This window comes from Carettochelys insculpta, chromosome 1, assembly GCF_033958435.1.
Source record: "Carettochelys insculpta isolate YL-2023 chromosome 1, ASM3395843v1, whole genome shotgun sequence".
NCBI lineage: Eukaryota > Metazoa > Chordata > Testudines > Carettochelyidae > Carettochelys > Carettochelys insculpta.
The window spans coordinates 287,167,901-287,188,647 of NC_134137.1; the positions used below are offsets into that span (position 1 = coordinate 287,167,901).

Consider the following 20,747-nt stretch of genomic DNA (forward strand, 5'->3'; position numbering starts at 1 on the left):
GCGATTAGGCAAGGCACTTTGGCCAAATGAATGTTGTAAAGAAATGGGGCAGGGGTGTGTTTTGGTTTGGTTTTGTGTTTCCTGGAAAGTTTCCTAATTTAGACTCTCCATTTGTTTTATGCAGCTGTGTTCAGTAACCATGAGTTCCTCTGGCTGGTTTAGAACAGTTAAGAATTTTGGGTCTGTTGGTGGCTGAACCATATACATGTGCCGAGGAAGGGCGGGACGCGAGGAGCCATATCCGCTCTTGCAGAGGCCACAGGATGCCCAGATAGAAATACAGGCTCTGTACTCGCTTTGCATGCCTGAAGGAGAGTTGCAGGGAGCAGGGGACAAGCACATGGAGGAGATCTGGCTGTGCTCACAGAAGAAGCGTAGGACAGGCATGTCACACTCTGGCTGTGCTCCCACAGGGAGGGGCCAGATCCACAGCACCTCCAACACTGGGTGGCTACAACTAGTTGGGAAAAAAAGTTTAAAAACAATTTTTGGTGGTATTTTTGAAATGAGTTCCAAATTCAAGGACTGTCTGGGTCAGCACCTAAAGGCACCACTGAGCCCTCAGTTATCTCATACAGTTTTGGTAACGTTTTGATCTCCCTGTGGCTGCATGCTGGACTTTGCAATCCGTGCCTGATGCCGTGCAGATACTCCAGTGACCTCCTGGCCCTTTGTTGGCAGATATGGGCCTTTATCTGCAGGCTTCATCTTTCCTAGAGCTCACATCAGAACAGCTTCTCCACATAACATGGGAGCTGGGACCAGGGGAGGGAACAGGAATCAGAGAGACACTTGTGGGAAGGAAGGGAAGTCTGAGAGGAGCAGGGAGAGAAAATAACTTAAGGTGGGGAAAGTGAGACCATGTGGACATTGCTGTAGCACCTCAAAAACCTATAAGAAGTAGAGAAAAGTGCACAGGAAGTGACTTTGTAGCAGGGATAGCAGAATTTCCATGTGGACTTCCTAAGCCTCATATAGGGGCTTGATGTGGGAAATTCACCTCCCATGGGTTTCTGTCTCAAATCAATGCTTAGAAGCATTGAATTTATGAAATGTTTTTAAAAATTATTAACCTTGAGCAAAGACTGAACATGGATACAACGTCAGGGAAAAGTGCTCTCAGAAACAATGGCACGTTCAAAGAGATTGAAAGTGTATCAGTGCAAAAAAAGAAAGAAACACTGGTGTCATGTGCAGTGAGGTAAATGCAGAGTAGCGCCAGGGAGAGACTCTGGATTTACTCCAGTGAAACTGACGTTGGCATTTGACCAGAAGGATACAAAATCGTGCATAGCTGCACTCTGGCCTAGCTGGCTAGTAATCTTGGGTGACATCCAGGGGAGAAGACAGAATTGTTCCGCCCCTAGGTCTCTGGGCCAGAGGTGGGGAGAGCAGCTCTGTGCTTCCAGAAGGGGCAGGACCTCAGGCAGAAGGGGGTGGCAGGGGTTAGCCTCCCCCCAGCAGGCTCTTCATCCCTGTCTGAGGCTGTGGAGCTCACAGTCAGCATTCCCTGTAAGCTGAGTGCTTGGGTGACTGTTCAGATGCTGCCCAGCTGATTAGCAGAGTTCCCACAGCTGCCCACAGCTGGCAAAATGTGTTCCTACTGGAGGTGCACATCTGCTCATGCCTCAGTACATATAATAAAATTTATTCTGCCCATGGATGGAAAAAAACGAGAGGGGACCCTGCACAGAGTGCAGGGCTTTAGTGGTGATTTAAAGGGCCCAGAGCTCTAGCCAGGGGCTTCAAACCCTTTCGAATTGCCAGGCCCTGGGACGATTGCCCCCTTCTCCTCCCTCCTGTCCCCCATCAGCTTGTCTAGCTACATCTGCACTACAACAAAAATCCCACACCACAGCCTCTCAGAGCCCATGTCAACTGCCTTGGGCGCGTGTTGCAGGGCTAAGAATTATGGGGTTTGGCTGGAGTCTGGATGTGACACCCTCCCCATTCTCAGCTTCTCAGATCTTGGGCTCCAACTCGAGTCCAAACACCTGCACAGCAGTTTTCAGTCCTGCAGCCTGAGCCCCACAAGTGCAAGTCAGCTGACTCAGCCCAGCCGCAGCCGAGAGACGGGCCATTTATTGCACTGTGGACCTGCACGTTGAGCTGTTTGGAGAGGGCTGCGTATATAGGAGAGTTGTAACAGCTCCTGTGGTGGCTATGTCCCAAGTTTGCCTGTGAGCTTAACAAAGGAAGATACGTGTTTATAATATGTAAAATAGATGTGGGTTTATGCTTAATCTCACAGTATAGCAACAAATTGGCATCATATAGCTCATAACCCCAGGTGGTTTTCCACTTCTATATTTGGGTATTTGCATATGAACCTGAGGAAACCAAGAGCCTTAAATACTGAAGTCAGGTCTATTTAGCAGAGAGAGAAGCTTTATGTGCTTAAAAAGCCCTACCACTGAGGAAATTCAAACAGTTCCAGATGCTAACATACTTGGGGGTATTCACATTCTTGTCTATGCAGGCCTGGCTTCTATAGGTAACGTCAGAAGGCCTCTGCCCATCTCCCTGCGGTTGATACAAGTTATAATATGTCAGATGTTTGCGTTCTGTTCTCAGGACTGAGACGTGAACCCTTGGTTGTCTGTGTGTGATGCTCAGGGAACAGGATGGGCCTTGATTTCAGATGAGGTGTGGACAGAAATGGGAACAAAGTTAAATGTGTTTGGGTGAATTTAGCTTGGCATTTCTAAACATGGGTGGCTTTTAAGCATACCCTGAACTTTGAATTTCAAGGCTTTCCAAAAACTGGACTTATTTTTTCTGTATTTGTTTATATATTTTAGTTACCATGCTCTTTTTTCCCCAGCAATCATCAACTTTCAGTCTTAACCACGTAGTTTATTTTAAAATAGATATACAAGCTCCTACTCAGACCATATAACAGATTTTAAGCCAGCGATACACATAGACTCCCTGACATAATGTGTACCCGGTATATATCTTTTGTTGAAATCATTTCTGAGGACACACAGATAACAGAAAGCCCTTATCCTACTGTCTGCGGCTGTCCTCTAAAACAGTAGCTCTCCCCCTTTTGCGGATTATTGTACCCCTTTCAGGAGTCTGAGTTTTCTTGTATCCCGCCCCACCCTTAAATTTTACCTTGTTTATAAACTACTTGCTCACAGAAACCAAACATTATAATATAAAAGAATCCCAGCAGACTTACTGAAAAATGACTTACTTGCTCATGTTTAAGCAATCAATTTGAATATAATTGTGTACTGTACATCTCAATGTATAGCATGTAGAGAAGTATAAACAGGTAATTGTATGAAATTTTAGTTTGTACTGATGTCACTAGTTCAAACGGAGATGTTGTATGGACAGGGGGTCGTGTAGCAGATCTTGTGAAAATGTAGGCAGAAAAATCAATGATGAACAATTGGTTAGTAAGTTTGGATCCCATCTGAGACATCTCAAAGGGGTTTGATTTTCAAAAAAAAAACAAGAATCCATCCAGTGAAAATCAGGCCTCTCTAAGATGTCTCAAGTTAAGCACCCACAATTACCAGTCACTTGTGGAAATTAAAGCCAGTTTCAGATCCCCGACTGTCGAGTTCAAAATTCTGTGTGTCACATCCTGTAAAACTGATCTGATTTATAGGTGTTCGTATTTGCCGCAGTACTGTTGTCAAATATAGAGAGAAAAAGTAACCCTCGCTTTAGAAGAAAAACCAGGAGTCACAAAGAAACAGTATCAAACCAGCAGTTTATTGTGTAATAAACACCCACATCCTGGCACCTGTCCAATCTCCTCTGCATCGGCATCAGGCTAATTGACACAAAATCTAGGAATCCTTGGCTATAGGGGAGTGAAGCAGCAGGCAGGATAACATACAGTGAACAAGCAACTTAACAGGTTTCAGAGACTTCACTCCTTCTAGGTACTGAACCCGGGCTCCAGGCGCCGGGAATGGGAACCTGTCACTCTAACTTGCTCCTCCGCTGCCCAAAGTAGCGCTTGTAGGCAGCAATGTAGCCATGGCGCATGGCATAGCGCTCACAGGGATTGTAGTCCTCGCATATCTCTCGCTGGCGTTCCTGCGGGCTCTTATTGCGTTCTCTGATCCTGCACAGGCAAGGAAGGGGAAAGGAACAAGAGAGTGAGTCACTGTTTGAAATGTTGCTGTTTGTGGTCAGGACCTCCTGCCCCACCTTCTCACACATGCCTCTGGAATTCTTTCAGCCATCCTCGGCTCTGCCAATGCAACGACCCTGCTCTGAGCCCTTTCCCAAGTACCATTCGCAGCAGATGGGGACTGTAGAGTCTTTTGCTGGCGAAGGAGCAGGTCTTACTTCCTTAGTGGCTCGAAGTACTGCCATAAGCTATTCAGATCTATCATGTTGCCTGGGATAGGTAAAGGCGTGGGAACATCCCATAAAGGGGCCATCTAGCCTTCTCACATGGGGACATGTGAACCCATCAGCAGTGTAAGAGATGAGAGCCGATGCCTCGGTGCCTGTGAATCTCTCCTGTACTGACCCATGCAGTTCAGCTCTGGGTTCCTCTCTCCTTCTCCCCAAACCATTTCTGTCTATTTTTAAGGGTTTGGGTGGCCTCCATCACAGTAGAAATTGAGCACCTCATAATCTTATCACCTCCAAGCCGTGTCTACACGTGCACGCTACTTCGGAGTAGTGGCACTAACTTCGAAATAGCGCCCGTCACGGCTACACGCGCCGGGCGCTATTTCGAAGTTAACTTCGACGTTAGGCAGCGAGACGTCGAAGTCGCTAACCCCATCAGGGGATAGGAATAGTGCCCTACTTCGACGTTCAACATCGAAGTAGGGACCGTGTAGTCGTTGCGCTTCCCGCAACTTCGAAATAGCAGGGTCCGCCATGGCGTCCATCAGCTGAGGGGTTGAGAGACGCTCTCTCTCGAGCCCCTGCGGGGCTCTGTGGTCACCGTGGGTAGCAGCCCTTAGCCCAGGGCTTCTGGCTGCTGCTGCGGCAGCTGGGGATCCATGCTGCATGCACAGGGTCTGCAACCAATTGTCAGCTCTGTGTATTTTGTGTTGTTTAGTGCAACTGTGTCTGGGAGGGGCCCTTTAAGGGAGCGGCTTGCTGTTGAGTCTGCCCTGTGACCCTGTCTGCAGCTGTTGCTGGCACCCTTATTTCGATGTGTGCTACTTTGGCATGTAGACGTTCCCTCGCAGCGCCTATTTCGATGTGGTGCCGCGCAACGTCGAAGTTGAACATCGACGTTGCCAGCCCTGGAGGACGTGTAGACGTTATTCATCGAAATAGCCTATTTCGATGTAGGCTTCACGTGTAGACGTAGCCCCACACTCCTATGAGATAGGGCAGGGCTGTCTATGGAAGTGAGGCACAGAAAGCCTCACTGAATTGACACAAAGGAAGTCAGTGGTGGATCAGGGAACTAACGTGGGTCTCCCCAAGGCCTAGGCTGGTGTCTGTTGGACAATCCTTCCTCTCAGGACTTCCACCAGTGATTTCCCCACTCTCCTCCAGTGCTGTCATCAGACTGATTATTTCATGCCCTATGGCAGGGGTGGGCAATAATTTTTTTGGGGAGGGGGCACTCCAAGATTTTGGCAAGCAGTCAAGAGTTGCGCTTTTCTATCGATGGGGTGTGGAGTCTGGGATCTGCCTTGACCTGTCCACGAGGCTTCGAAACCAGCCAATGGGAGCTGAGAAATTATGTTCAGCTGCCCTGCCCCTACCACAACATCTTAGCTCCCATTGGCCAGTTTCATGCCTCCCTCCCACTCCCCAGCAAAATCTCTGAGCTCCTATTAGCCAGCCGATGGGATCTGAGAGATTTTCCTGGGGGAGGCACTTGACACTCTTCCGCCTCTCCACTGTAGGAGCTAGACACAGGCCAGATTAAAAGGCTCAGTGGGCCAGATTCAGCCCGCAGGCCACACCTTGCCCACCCCCACCCTACAGGCACAAAAAAGTGCCCCTATACTACATACTCTCCATGGTAATCTTCCTCTATCTTCGGTCAGTTTTGGGTTCCCCGGTGGGATCCCCAAGATGAAAGGAGATTCTGTCTCCAGGATAACGGCACTGGCCTCCCTCCTTGGCACCATCTTAAACCTGCTTAGACGAGATCTTCACCACCCCATCCCCTTCTATCCGTGTTCTAAGCCCCACTGAAAACATACCTCTCCTGCACAATGAAGTTTCGTCTTGACTGATCTCGCATGAAGTTGTTGGCATGCAGTCTGTTTATGAAGGGATCTGGTGAAGTGAGAGAGTGTTTATTTATTTTTAATTAATGCATCATTGAAATGAAGATGATCGACTGCTTACAGCAAATCCTGCTTTGCCAACACACCACTTGTCCTCTCATTCACAATGAAACACTGGACCCCATCCACCTCCTGTTTTCACTAGCTTCCTGTGCTCCAAAGTCCTGCAAACTACCAGTCTCTCACTGGCATGAGCATCCCATATTCCCCAAGCCTGTCATTCTTGCCAGCCTCCTCCTCTTCCTGAGTTCATGCTCTCTACTAGCCTGCTTCTCTCTTTCCATAAGTTAAGGATGGAAAGGGCCATCCAGCTGCCACTGCTTGTTTCTTACAGTGCATTCTCCAGATCAACTTCAAAAAAGCAGCCAGTGGGGCTTCCCTCATTGCTCTAGGGAGATTATTCCACACTCTAATAGATCACACATCTTTTTCCTTAATATTCAACCTAAATTGCTCATTGGCTAGTAACTCCTCTCTTTTAACCACACTAGGTGGGCTCCTCTCAGCTCTCTTTATGGGGCTTATATTTGTCAAATACTTAGCCAGGATTATCCCATTTCCCTGGGTTGTCAGGATATAGATTAATCACATGTCCCAAGGACTTTCTTGTACCATAAAAACAAACCCCATCTCTGACCTGCACCCCAATCTGATGCCTCTGCAGGTACAGCCCAAAGTTATAGTGGCACTTTTTTTTTGGCTGCCATTTCATATTACAGTATTACCTAACCTCACCTTTATCATTTACTGCTTTCCCTGGGTCCTCCTGCCCCTGCTGACCTACATTTTGAATTATGTTTCCCCAATTGTGCCAACTTGCATTTGCCCAGGGTATATTTCTTTAAAAATATTAAACTTCTATCCCTCTATGCTCTAAACTTGTTTAGATTGCTTTTTATGATTGCTCCGTCCCCAAATTTATCATCCTCTTCAAATTGAGTCAACATGCTGTTTACTTCTTTTTCCAGATGAGTAATAGCTCCACATGCCTGCCAATCTCAGCTGCTTCTCCTAGTGAAGAGGGAAAGGCAGTGGGGGTGGTGGAGAATGAGTTACCTTACAGCCTCTCATTAGTGGCTGAATACCAGATGTGGCATATCTCTACAGCACCTCTTAGGCAGCTCTGCCCAAGCTCAGCACTCTGCTGTTTATCAATTGCATTTTCTAAGACCCTTTTCTGGGCCTGTGTCAGTGATCAAAGTTAATTCCAGTTAGTTGTCAGGTAGGATTTTTAAGACATTGTGTCAAACGCTTTCCTGGATTCAACATGTATTTTATCTTTTTTTCTGCCCCCTCTTTCACTCATCCTGAAATTCTGTCACCAAAGAAATACAGTTTGTCTGGATTGGCATATTCTCCCTTTCTAATTTTCACCAGTTTGCCACTCTCACGCTGGCCATTCTCAGGCTATGTCTTCACTACCCGGAAGATCAACCCAGTCATGGTCGATTTTCCAGGGTTCTATTTCATGCACCTTCAAAATCGAACTATCAGGGGTTGACAGTTGACCCCTGAACTCCTCAGTCTTGCAAGGAGTTAGGAATGTTAGTAAGTCAGTAGTAGATAAGTCAGTTCCAGCTACAGCAATTGCCATAGCTGGAATTTGCCATAGCTGGAATCGTGTCTCTACAATCAATTCTAAGGTCTACTGTAGGGCTGGCCTGAGCTGAACCTCTAACAGAGTGGGGAAGACGACTGAGTATGGTTTTGTCTTACTTCCCCTCTAATTTAAACACAGTAGCAAAATTGTCTCTTACCAAAAATCTCATAGGATTCCGCACTCTCGTGGGACTCTGGGGAAAGAAGAGGAGAACATTCACTGAGGCACCATAGTTATGAAACACAGATTTTTTCACTCACCATCAATAAACCAAAGGGAAGAGAGACTGAGATTCTCATTCACTGTTTGAAAAGAAAAGCAAGGAAAGGAACAGTGCCACTTTGTGGTCAGAACATAGGACTGAACTACTGAGTTCTATCCATGGCTGTGCCACTGATTTACTATGTTATCCTTGGGAGCATCACTGACCCTCTGTTCCTTTATCTGTTTACTTCACAGTGGGGGCAGGCTGCTTAATAAGTGAATTTACATTTTTAAAGCCCTTTGAGATCTTTAGAAGGACAATGCTATAGAAGTACAAATCATCACCATAGATGTATATTTCAGTGCAAGGTCTGATCCCTCCATTAGCATGCAAGAACATACAGTCTTGAAAAAATGAGGGTGATATTACAAAAGGAGACAGCGATGGGGGAGAAGAAATCTCACTTGCCATTAACAAAGGAAAGGGAAGTAGCTGAGGATGCAACAGAACGGCAATCCAGGGGCAGTTCAGAGTGTCACCTTCTTATAGGAAACTAGGTTTACCCAGCTTTGTTCAGGCCATTAACTTAATTAATGCTGGGGTTTTGGAAAATAAAATGGAAACGTCCATGCTCCATTATAATCTTTGCCCTGGAGTGGGGTTGGGTTTGAGGGGTTCAGTACACAGGTTGCCGCAGGGAGAGAGGACTACCCCAGCCCTCTCTCACAACAGCAGCTTGGGGTGAGGTGAGTAGAACTTCTCTATGGCCTCTGCAGCTCCAGCGGGCACAGCCAGGGGTGGGGTGCATGTCCCCGCCTGGGGCAGGTCCAGGTTCATCTGCCCCCTGCACTCGCCTGCCAGAGTGAAGACTGCAGCACTTTCTGTGCACTTGCCCTACATTCGCTGAAGCAGGGGACGAGCCAGTAGTGTTCCTGTATGAATGGGGGAGGGGAAGAAGCTTTTGCCCTCCCACCCCAATGGGCGCTGGGGAGGTGGGAGGCTCAGGGCTGCGGCAGTCCCAGATGGGGTCACTGCCCCCCAAACAGCCCCTTTAACCTGCCTGGTGTTCTGTCCCTTTTCAGTATGGTCTTAGAAGAAGAAATCCCCTTCCAGGCACATCCCTTTTTTCCTGGCACAACCAAACCCTTACTTTGCTTTAAGTTGTGCTAAGAAGAAACTGCATACCGAATGTGGAGGTCCTAGCTCTCACCATATAGGAGGAGCCCTTGAACAAGCAGACTGACAGATAAACAGACAGATTGACAGACAGATCCAAACATACAGTAGGTATGGCCTTGAATCTATAATCAGGAATTTCCCTTACCACTTTGACATGTACAGAGTACCTGGGATCTTCCCTCCAGTGCACCACAAGCTGCATTGACCAAGGGAGGCCTAATTAGGTCTCTTCTGTCTCCTCTGTCTGTGATCCACACGGATTGGGATTGTCGGGAAGTGGGGGATAGTATGCAATGGTGATGGAATGGTGTGTGGAAAAGCGGAAGGGTCCAAAGCACAGGCAGCTCTAGATTGGGGGCATAAGCATGCTGGTGATTGAGCTCTGGAGGAGAGGCGGTGGTCTGACATGTTGGTCAGGGGAGTTCTGGGGTGGAGGATAGGCTAGAAGCCAGCAGCAGAGAAGGGGAGCTATCCAACAAAGCAAAACCTCTGACTTGACCAAGCAGTGTGAGTGGCTGGTTGACGCGCCAAACAAGCTTCAGTAAAACAGGTCACCTACCATAACAGAAAGCTGCCACCACCAAAACAGCCAGGAGCGTGAAGAGGATGAGGGTCCGCATTATGGGCAAGTCGCCTCTTGCACTTTCTCAGTCTCGGCCTTACTGCTTTCCACTGAAGGCAGCGGGAAATTCTGGGCAGGCTGCAAAGTTAGCAGGGGAGTGTTTATTATGAAAGCAGAGTGGGGGGGGGTTGGAATGCAATGGCCCCTGGGGAAGGTAAGGCCAGGCTGGCACGCACCTTCTATGGGACTGTTAGAAAACACGCTCTACAAACAGGTCTGATCAGCCTGTGGTGGTGGGGTGGGTACGCTCCCTCCCCACCCCTGCTGAGGGGGTGGGTGCCAGAGTTCGAAGGGAGGTGAGCTGTTAACACTGCCTGCCCAGCCATGCTGAACAACAGGAGTGTAATTCCAGACATGAAGGGGCACGACTCATACTTACCTCCCTTATTCCACTTCTGTTCTCCCCTCCATGCCGTCACCACTTTGGGTGCACACACAGAGCCCACACAGTCCGTCGGCTCCATGGCTGGAAGGAATGGGACCAACCCTCTCCTTCCTGGAGAGATGTGGAAGCTTGATCTCAAATGTTCCATCCTTGGCTTCCCCTCAAACTGGTCCCTAATGTGGCCCAGCTCTGCTCAGCTTGCACTGCCGGGGGTAAGAGAGGTGCGCACTCCGGCTGTTTGCCCTATACACACCCTACTGTGCCCTCCATGGTACACAAGCCCTGATGGGATTCCATCTGCTGGGATTCCTGCTAATTCGCATTTATACTGCAGTTGCCCCTAGAAACATGTCTCTACATTTGTCCTCTGGGGTCCCAAGCAAACGTTGCTCCCTGAGACAAATGGCGCTGTTTTTTCTCTGGGTGAATTCTTCACTCTGAGCCGCTGGCTCTTGGAATGTGACCTGGTACTAACATTCTTCCCTGCACAAAGGGACCCAAGTTCAGCCCAAACCCATTGCTCTGCAGGCCAGCAGGAGCCAGAAGAAATGCAGGGTCTGCTCCAATGGTCTAGCACAAATATGTTGGCCTGCTATGTGGGAAACTCTGGTCCAACTTCCGACACCAGTTTCTCAGGCTCGCTGCCCTAGGGAGATGTGCACTGTCTGCTGTAACCTCATAGCAGCCAACTCACAGAGAAGTGAGGTGGGATCAGTGGTTTCACTTAAACCACATGTGAAGCCACAGCTAGAGCATCATATGTGAGTGCCGGGTACACTGGTCAGTGGCTGTGTCTGAGCCAGGCAGTACTAAGGGGCCGTTCCAGCAAATGGAGCTCACTGAGGATCTGTGACTTAGCTCCCCTGGCCAGCCGGTGGGATGGCATGCAGAATTTTCCAGGGGTCTGGAGCTGTCACACAGCCTGTGCACAAATCCAGCTCAGGCTGGTCCCAGAAGCCAGTGAGACATTTGTTCAGTTGTCACCATTACTCCTTGTCATGGTGGTTACACATGTACAGCCCTCTCCTGGCGGATTCACACTCTGCAGGTGCCTGAAAGGGACCCTATAATGCACCTGAATTTTGCCAGGAACTAAATGATTCCCTATTGAACTGCACCTTGGACCTGTGAAAGGACCAGATTACCCTAGGCTTTGCCAATCACCCTCCCACGGCCACAAAATAGTTAACTCCGAACTCCCAGTTCTTGTCCAGATCCTCTGAGCCTGGGGCAGATGGGAGACCTGAAATCAACAGAGCCTGTAACCAGGCCCCCCCCCATTGAGAATAAGGTGCTTTCCTTCTTTCTTTTGCCCAACACTGAAGGGGACTGCACACCATGTCTTTCCACCACCAGCCCCGTTCTCGCTCGTACACACACACAGATTCTGTATACATGACTCTTGACCTGAGATGAGAAGGAGCCCCCAGTACTCTGTGGTAGAGAGTAGAACTGGTGTCTGATATGCCTCGCACCAGGTCTTCTCTGATCCCTTTTTCCCAGTTCCCTTTCCTTCCTCTGCCCCCTCCCACTCCAGCACCTCCTGGATTTGAGAGCAGTGATTGGCAATTTTTAAGAGCATCTCTGGGCCCTGTTAAGGATTTCTCAGAATACTATCTGGCTCCAGGGATTTTACAGAATGTGGATTTCATGGGCTTAAATGGGAGTCACTCCAGCAGCCCTGCAGGAAGGCTAGCAAGAGGGACAATGAGTGAGCCTGGAGAGATAGTGACCAGTACCCAGAGAGGGAGGTGTTGGAAGGACATGCAGAGAAACGTGCTGGTGATAGGGTTACACGGTATTAGCCAACCCCCTCTATGTACCTGTCCCGTCCACCAGGGCTGAGTCCGCCTGGGCATTGCTCCCGCTGCCAGAATGCCTGAGGCATCACACACAGCCACCGCAGAAGCGAGGGCCTGACGCGAGCAGGCGTGAGCCCACACACTTCACTTCAGCCCACAAACAGGCATTGCTGGAAGGCAAATTAACCACTCTCCTGCCCTGTCCCCCAGTGAGCCTTTGTGCTGTTGCTGTGGGAATTGCATTCACTTGCAGGGGCTCATGCCCACCCCCAGGCTTCTTACACACACACCCCTCCCCAGGAACTACACCCTACTCCACCAGGAAAAGCCCCAAATGCTCACACCCCATGGAACGCATCCAGCTCAACACCCCAGTCCCAGCCCTGGCCATCTAACAGCATCCTCCGGCGTGCAGTAGTCACAGGATGGGGCTACTATTAACTGCCTGCAGACGGTGGAGGTTTCTGAAGTCCCTGAGTGAAAGATAGTGCAGCAGCGGCAGCCCTGGGGCCCTTGCCATGGGCAATTGAGATAATAATCATACATTCCACAGCGTCTCGCTAACATTTTACTGCCACACAGCACTGCACAGACATGAATAACTAAGTAACTACAGAGAGGTCTCTGCATACTCACTCTGGACTTGCTTCCTGTTCAGTCTGCAGCTCTTGTCTAAGGGGGAGTTCTCCCGGCGTCCTGTAGCATTAACTGGAGAGGAAGGGGCCTTTTTATTTACAGCCAGTGTTCAGTAACTCCTCCTCTCCTCCCTCGCCCCGCTGGATCCACCCTCCACCCCCAGGCTCCCACCTTCTGTGCCAAAAACACCTTCTGCCCTCAGGCAGGAAACCAGAAACCTCAGGAAATTGAGCCAGGAGAGAGTGAGGGAGCCAGAGCGGATGCCAGTCACTAATGGGGTCGAGGCCACGTCTAGAGCAAGCTATCTGGGTCCAAACTGTTAACCAGCCGTGGGCAGAGGCTCCCTCAATGGAGGTCTAGTGTCTTTCCTTGATGGCTGAATTCACCTCCTCCTCACTCACTTTCCAATAATCATGCACTGAGTCAGAACCACTCTCAGAAGAGCTGGTCAACCGGGACACCTGCAATGCACTGTGAGGATCTTACACACTCACCCCCCTCCCCAGGAGCTACACCCTACCACACCAGGAAAAGCCCCAAATGCTCACACTCCATGGAATGCATCCAGCCCAACACCCCACTCCCAGCCCTAGCCATCTAACAGCATCCTCCGGCGTGCAGTAGTAACAGGACGGGGCTACTATTAACTGCCTGCAAACGGTGGAAGTTTCTGAAGTTTCTCCTCCTCCTCACACACTTTCTTACTGTTGGCTGGAGTCCCTTCTTAAGGGCTACGTCTGCACTAGCCCCTTCCTTTCGAAAGGGGCATGGTAACGAGCCCCATCAGCAGATGCTAATGAGGCGCTAATATGCAGCGCCTCATTAGCCTACTGCCAGCTGCGCGCAGTTTGAAAGTGACACTTTTGAATTGTGTGCTGCTCGGGTAAACAGGGGTCTTTTGAAAGGATGCCTCAGACTATTTGGTTTTAGGAAGAAGGGGCTTTTGAAGACTGGGAAGTCCTTTCAAAAGACCCCCGGCTACACAGGCAGAGCACGATTCGAAAGCAGCACTTCCGAATCGCCGCAGCCAGAATTATGCTAATGAGGCGCTGCATATTCCTGGCAGCGCCTCATTAGCATCTGCCAATGTGGCTCATTACCATGCCCCTTCTGAAAGAAAGGTGCTAGGGTAGACGTGGCCGAGGTGTGTCTACACAACAGCCTTACTTTGAAATAAACTATTCGGAGGGAGCTTATTCTGAAATAGCGCAGATACACACCAAACGCATTGTGAAATAGCACTTAGCTATGTTGAAATACACTGTCCACACACATAGAGCCTATTTCGAAAGACCCATCGGATGCACTATGGCAGTGGTATCCCAAACAAATTCACCCAATTGCCACAGCACCCACTGCCCAGCCATGCACTGCCCCCTTCAAGCCAGGCACAATCCCACCCCCGAGCCAGGTATGACCCCCCCACCCCACTCTCACTGAGAGATCACTCACCACAGCTGGAGCCGCCCTTGGGCTGAAGGAGCTCTGTTGCCAGGGCTGGAGTTGCCCTGGGGCGGGAGCAGGCACACTACTGCAGCCGGAGCTGAGTCGGGCCTCGCGGCTGGAGGCATGCTGAGTGGTACCGTGGCTGCCTCCAGGAACTTGTCCCATCAACTGGTGGGTACATGAGTGGAGCGGGTGGAGTTCAGTGCTCCATTCGCCACATCTCGCTGTCCCGTTCATCACATGCAGCGAACAGGAAGTGTAATGGACACCACTGCACTCTCTCTTATTTCTAAATAAGCTCTATTCCCGGCCTACAGAGCCCCTATTTTGAAATAGCTATTTCAGAATAGGCACTATTCCTCACACAGGGTGCGTCTACACGTGCCGTGTGCTATTTCGGCGTTGAAATCGACGTTAGGCGGTGAGACTTTGAAATCGCTATTCCCATCCAAAGATGGGAATAGCGCCCTACTTCGACGTTCAACGTTGAAGTAAGGCGTGTGTAGATGATCTGCGTCCCGCTACTTCGAAATAGCAGGGTCCTCCATGGCAGCCATCAGCTGAGGGACTGAGAGACGCTCTGTCCAGCCCCTGCAGGGCTCTATTGTCACCGCATGCAGCAGCCCTTAGCCCAGGGCTTCTGGCTGCTGCTGCTGCAGCCGGGGGTCCATGCTGCATGTCCAGGGTCTGCAACTGGTTGTTGGCTCTGTGGATCTCGTGCTGTGCAGGGCAAGTGTGTCTGAGAGAGGCCCTTTAAGGGAGCAGCTTGGGGCTTTGCTGGCCCCTTATTTCGACAGGGAGCACTTGTGTGTGTGGACGCTCCACATTTCCTTCCAGGGCGGCTCCTTTTAATGTTGCCCGTCGCTACTTCGACGTAGAATGTCGACGGCACCAGCCCTGGAGGATGTGTAGACGATATGCGTCGAAGTAGCCTATTTTGATGTCCTTACTTCGAAATAGGCTATTTCGACGTAGTGTGCTAGTGTAGATGTAGCTACAATGAGCTTTACTTATTTCAAAATAAGCCACCGCTGTTCCAAAATTATTGTGAAGTAGCAGTTGCATTGTGTTGACATTAGGAGAGATGTTTCGAAATAACTTTGCTGTGTAGACCTACCCTCAGTGGCCTAGTAGAGAAAAGCTGAAGTTACTAAAGAGGCCCCCAACAATAATGTTCTTTTCCCTCCACTAACCAACACACACTTAGGCTATGACTATGCTATAGTTGCTATTCTGTGACTAAATATCGTGCTCGAAATATTTCGAGCACAGTATTCCGTTCCGTTCCATATGACAAGGGGTAGCAGAGACTTTGTAATAACCACTTATTTCAAATTTCAGTGCCGTGTGGATGGCACCAAGTTTGAAATAAGTTAACTTGAAATAATTATGCAATTTGCATTGCGCAATTTGAGGAAGTTATTTCAAGTTATGGCCACAGGGTAGCCACAGCCTTACAGAGAAAGCTCAGAAAAGTTGGAACTGGGCAGCAGCTTGTCACGGCTGAGGGTGGCAGCTTCCAAATGAGCTATTAGCAGGATTAAGGTAAAGAAAATACATTATATGCCCTAAGCAGTCTCAGAGGGGTAGGCGTGATAGCCTGTAGCTTCACAAATAACAAGATCCTGTAGCATCTTTCAGACTAACACATTTATTAGGTCATGAGCTTTCATGGGTAAGACCCACTTCTTCAGTCTTCACTTCTTCTGAAGTGTGTCTTACCCCCCAACTCATGACCTAATTAATCAAAACGAAAAGCAGTCAAGTAGCACTTTAAAGACTAGCAAAATAGTTTATTAGGTGAGCTTTCGTGGGACAGACTCACTTCTTCAGACCATAGCCACACCAGAACAGACTCAATATGTTTTGATCGTGTATAGACTAGCACAGCTTCCTCTCTGTTACTATTCAACCTAATTAATGTGTTAGTTTGTAAGGTGCTACAGGACTCCTTGTTATTTGTGTACACTAAGCAAACAGCTAAAAACCTTAGCTTCCCATTTACAAAGAAAGGTCAAACTTAATTCCCAGACACAGTACAACTCTTGACTTAGAGGAGCAGCAAAAAAATAATCTGTATGAAGGCTCCCCAATGTAATAGAGAACAGATGATGACTTGCTGGCTAGCCAAGTGGCATAACCCACTGCTCAGTGTGTGTTCCACATCTTCCCCTGGCACAGTACACTGACTCTTACAGTCTCCCTGTTACAAAGTCTGGCTTGTTAGCTCAAGATGTGGTGGGAGACTCATGCTTTTATCTTGGGATGCCTCAGATGTGTGAGCCAAGATGGCAGCTGTTACACATGTTCCTGGTGCAAGCACCTCACGACCCTCACAGCCCAGGCACAGCATCCTGAGGCCAGAATTTCTGAGCTGGAGACCGAGGGAAAGATGCAGGTATTCACAGAGCCAGTCTGGGGCTGGAGCAAGGACCAAGGAGCTGACCCACATATTCTCCTAGAGCTGCCCCTTACGCCATAGGGCCCCACAGTGTGCTCCCCCATTCCAGTGCACTGGCCGCGTTCCACAAGCCAGTGGAGAGAGACGGAAGGCATAGTCACTCCTGCCTCCTGGCGCAGGGATGAAGGGGCCAAGCCCCACCTTCTCCAGTGCATTTATCAGCTAGCAATTTTCTGCATGGCTCTGAGGCTTTAGAATGTGGCACAGCTCAGTGTTGTGTTCGTGGAGAGTGGATGACTGACTTCCTCCTGCCTAAAGACAAGAGAAGCACATCCATAGCTAGTGCTACGCTCACCCCATATGCCGGCAGCTTGATGCCAATAAGCAGTCTCAAACGTGCAAAATGAATGCTCATTTGCATACCCGAGTGGTTCATTTGCATGTTCACGGAAGAAAACAAACAGTGAAGACATGGTGCTGCTGACAAAAGCCCCCTTTGTCAGCAGCCCTTTGTCGCTGATTTTTCCAGGGATAAGGAGCCAGTGACAGAGGGGGTTTTGGCAGTCAGAACCAAGTGTTCACTGTTTGTTTTCATCTGTGAATATGCAAATGAGCCACTCAGATATGCAAATGAGTGGCCATTTTTCACTTTCAAGAGTGCTCATTTGCATCAATCTGTCAGCATGAGGGGTGAGTGTAGCACTAGTCATAGGCAGCCTGCTGGGTGACTCTGTGAGACACAGATCTCAAAACATACCTCTTCCAACTCCAAGTGACTACAGAGGTGAACTCATAGAATCATATGTAGTACCCAAAGGCACTGAGGTCTCATGTGTGGTGAGTGAGGTCTCTGTTCTACAGCCTTCGCTGGGAGCCAGCTAGCCTTTAGCTCATGTGGTAGAGTGCAGAGTGTTAGACCTTATGGTCACAGGTTCTATCCCTGGGGCTGGCAACTGAGGTCTGTCAGCCTTACATATAGAACACTGGAAAGGAACTCAAGAAGTCGTTGAGTCCAATTCCTTGCCCTCTTGGCAGGACCAAACACCATCTACATCATCCCTAATAGGTGTCTATCAAGCCTGCTCTTAAATATCTCCAGCAATGGAGAGTCCACAACCTCCCTAGGCAATTTATTCTAGTGCTTAACCACCCTGACAGTTAGGAAGTTCTTCCTGATGTCCAACCTAAACCTCCCTTGCTGCAGTTTTAGCCCATTGCTCCTTGTCCTATCCTCAGAGGCCTAGGAGAAAAATTTTTCTCCTTCCTCCTTGTAACCCTCTTTGAGATACTTGAACACTGCTATCATGTCCCCTCTACATCTTCTCTTTTCTAAACTAAACAAGTCCAGTTCTTTCAGTCTTCCCTCATGGCTCATGTTCTCTAGACCTTTGATCATTCTTGTTGCTCTTCTCTTGACCTTCTCCAATTTCTCCACATCTTTCTTGAAATGTTGTGCCCAGAACTGGACACAATAGTTCAAATGAGGCCTGATCAGCACAGAGTAGAGTAGAAGAATGATTTCTTGTGTCTTGCTCGCAACACTCATGTCCCAGAAGAGTGTTTGGTTTTTTGGCAACAGTATCACACTGTTGACTCATATTGAGCTTGTTGTCCACTATTACCTCTAAGTCCCTTTCTTCATAACTCCTTCCTAGACAGTCACTTCCCATTCTACATGAATGAAGCTGATTGTTTCTTTCTATGTGGAGTACTTTGCATTTGTCTTTTTTAAACTTCATCTTGTTTACCTCAGACCATTTCTCTCTTTTGTCCAGATCATTTTGAATTATGACCCTCTCATTCAAAGTAGTTGCAACCACTCCCAGCTTGGTATCATCTGCAAAATTAATAAGCGTACTCTCTATGCCAATATCTAAATCATTGATGGAGATATTGAATAGAACTAATCCCAAAACGGATCACTGAGGAACCCTACTTGTTATGCCCTTCCAGCGTGACTACAAACCATTAATAACTACTCTCTGAGCATGGTTATCCAGCCAGTTATGCACCCATCTTTATAGTGGCCCATCTAAGTTGTATTTGCTTAGTTTATTGATAAGAAGATCATAAGAGACTGTGTCAAATGCTTTACCAAAGTCTAGATATACCACATCCACCGCTTCTCCCTTATCCACAAAACTTGTTATCCTGTCTGAAAAAGCTATCAGATTGGTCTGGCATGATTTGTTCTTCACAAATCCATGCTGGCTGTTATTTTCATCCAGATGTTTGCAGATGAATTCCTTAAATATTTCCTCCATTATCTTTCCCAGCACAGAAGTTAAACTGACTGGTTTGTAGTTTCCTGGTTTGTTCTTTTTTCCCTTTTTATGAAACATCCTGAGGTGGCTCAAATCTCCCTCCTTGACTGAACCTAATGGATGCTTGCAGACAACCATTCCTTTCTGTGCAGCATCTCCTGCAATGTTTGTTCCTCTCCCCGTGTTACTTGACATCAAAAGGAAACAAGAGGGACAGCTTTGTGAGACAACCAAAGTTGTAGGACAGCCCCTAACTTACCATCTCCTGTACATAAAATATAAACAGCACCGTCTCCCTGGGCATCCAACTGAAATCAGCCCCTGGCTGAAGAGCAACTGGCTAAAGCTGAAACCAGGATAGGACAAAGTGATGAAGGTAGGACAAGGAGAGGGTGTTAAGGAACTGCCTTCAGTTCATTAAATTGTTCTGTAACCATGGGATGTTTTTGGACTAGTCCCTGCTGTCGAATGCCCAAAGCATGGGAGGGCACTAAACCTCGCTGCCCTCTTGTTTAGCAATACAGGTCATCTGGAACACTTCAGCCATCGTTTCTCTCCCTGCATCACCTCTCCAAGGAATACAGAGCTAGCTCAGGCTTTTAATCTTAATATTAAAAGTTCTCTGTGAGACTGCCCATGTTAACCTGAGAGATCATCTCTTTCCACAACACACCTTTCCACAACAGCTTCCTTAAACTGAAACAATAAACCTGTTAACTTGAGGGTAGAGCAGTCATGAGTAGAGAAGAGGGACCTTCCTCAGGAGCTGAACCTAGGCTGGGGCACTCACTACAAAAAGTGATAAGAATGCCCATGGGCCTCACAGACTTCATCTCTGTACTTGGTTTTCCCTCAATGAACTCTTCACCACACACACCCAGGCTAATTGACTGAGCTATTTCTCCCACAGCCTGGGAAGGAAGGAAGGAAGGGAAGGAAGGAAGAGAAGAGAGCTAACATTATTTTTGTTTTACTAATTGTCTGGGCTCACACACTATGACATAGGCATCCATATGAGTAACTAGACTGAAACGGTATTTCAAAAACATAAAAATTAGATTAAAAACATCAAGAGTCTTACTGTAAAAACACAGGATGCTGCTGATCTGAGCTCCTGTGAGGCAACAAAACAGAATTCCTCTCTCCTCTGCACTTTCCTTCCCACCTCCTGCCACTCCAGTTGTGTAATGCCATGATCTGACTCATTTTCTGGAGGCAGATGAGTTTTATCCAGTCTAGTTTCCTGTCCAGACTTGCAGACAGATAAGAACGGGACTGTGATCTCACTCTGTTCCAAGCCAGCATCTCTCATTCATTGGCTGGGTAAAAAGAATCTTATTGGTTGTTTTGGACGAAAAACTCTAGACAGGTTTTTGAGATCCAAAATCTGCAGTTGTTTTGAGATGCAGAATTGGATCGAATCTGTTATTATAAAAAATACCCTGTTTTGTCTGAAATGGAAACACGTGTACTCACCTTCTCAGTGTAAGCTATTCACACTTTCTACCCTCGGGCTATGAGGTGCAGGGCTCACTCAGGTCTCTGGCACCTCTGAAAAGTCCTCACCCTAGATTTTTTCAGTCATAAAGAAGCGTGATTTGTCGTACCACATCAGACAAAGTCTGGTTTTTGTCTCTCTTTACAGGTAGTGCCTTCAGGGAAAGCTGTGGTTCAGGGGGAAAGCATAATATACCCAGACTATTGTGCAATACTGTATGCGGGAAGCAGGAAAAAATCATTATGCCCTGAAGCATGAGGCTGGATTACTGTTATCTTCCTATGCATTACTATACATGGTATTAATGCCCATCACTTTAAGTTCCAGCCAAAGTATTTGAACTGATGACCTCCAGTGATAGTGAATTCCACAGGCTAACTAAATGCTCTTTGAAGAAGTATTCAGTATTAGTATTAGAATTATGTTGCAGTACATTTATGAGCTGTTATTTTTTATCAAAAGATTAC

The 20,747-nt window shown here is 48.0% G+C and overlaps 1 protein-coding gene across 1 annotated transcript; it reads right to left on the reverse strand.

Annotated features, from left to right (window-relative positions):
- Positions 1-3,711: 3,711 nt before the first annotated feature.
- Positions 3,712-19,882, reverse strand: LOC142021857 (matrix Gla protein-like). The gene is made up of 6 exons (XM_075011109.1): positions 19,864-19,882; positions 12,672-12,743; positions 9,786-9,926; positions 8,000-8,035; positions 6,156-6,231; positions 3,712-4,090 (listed from the first exon to the last, which is right to left on the reverse strand). Exons 3-6 carry the CDS (start codon positions 9,844-9,846, stop codon positions 3,946-3,948), a joined length of 318 nt encoding a protein of 105 aa, XP_074867210.1. The 5' UTR covers positions 9,847-9,926; positions 12,672-12,743; positions 19,864-19,882; the 3' UTR covers positions 3,712-3,945.
- Between the last annotated feature and the right edge of the window lie 865 nt (positions 19,883-20,747).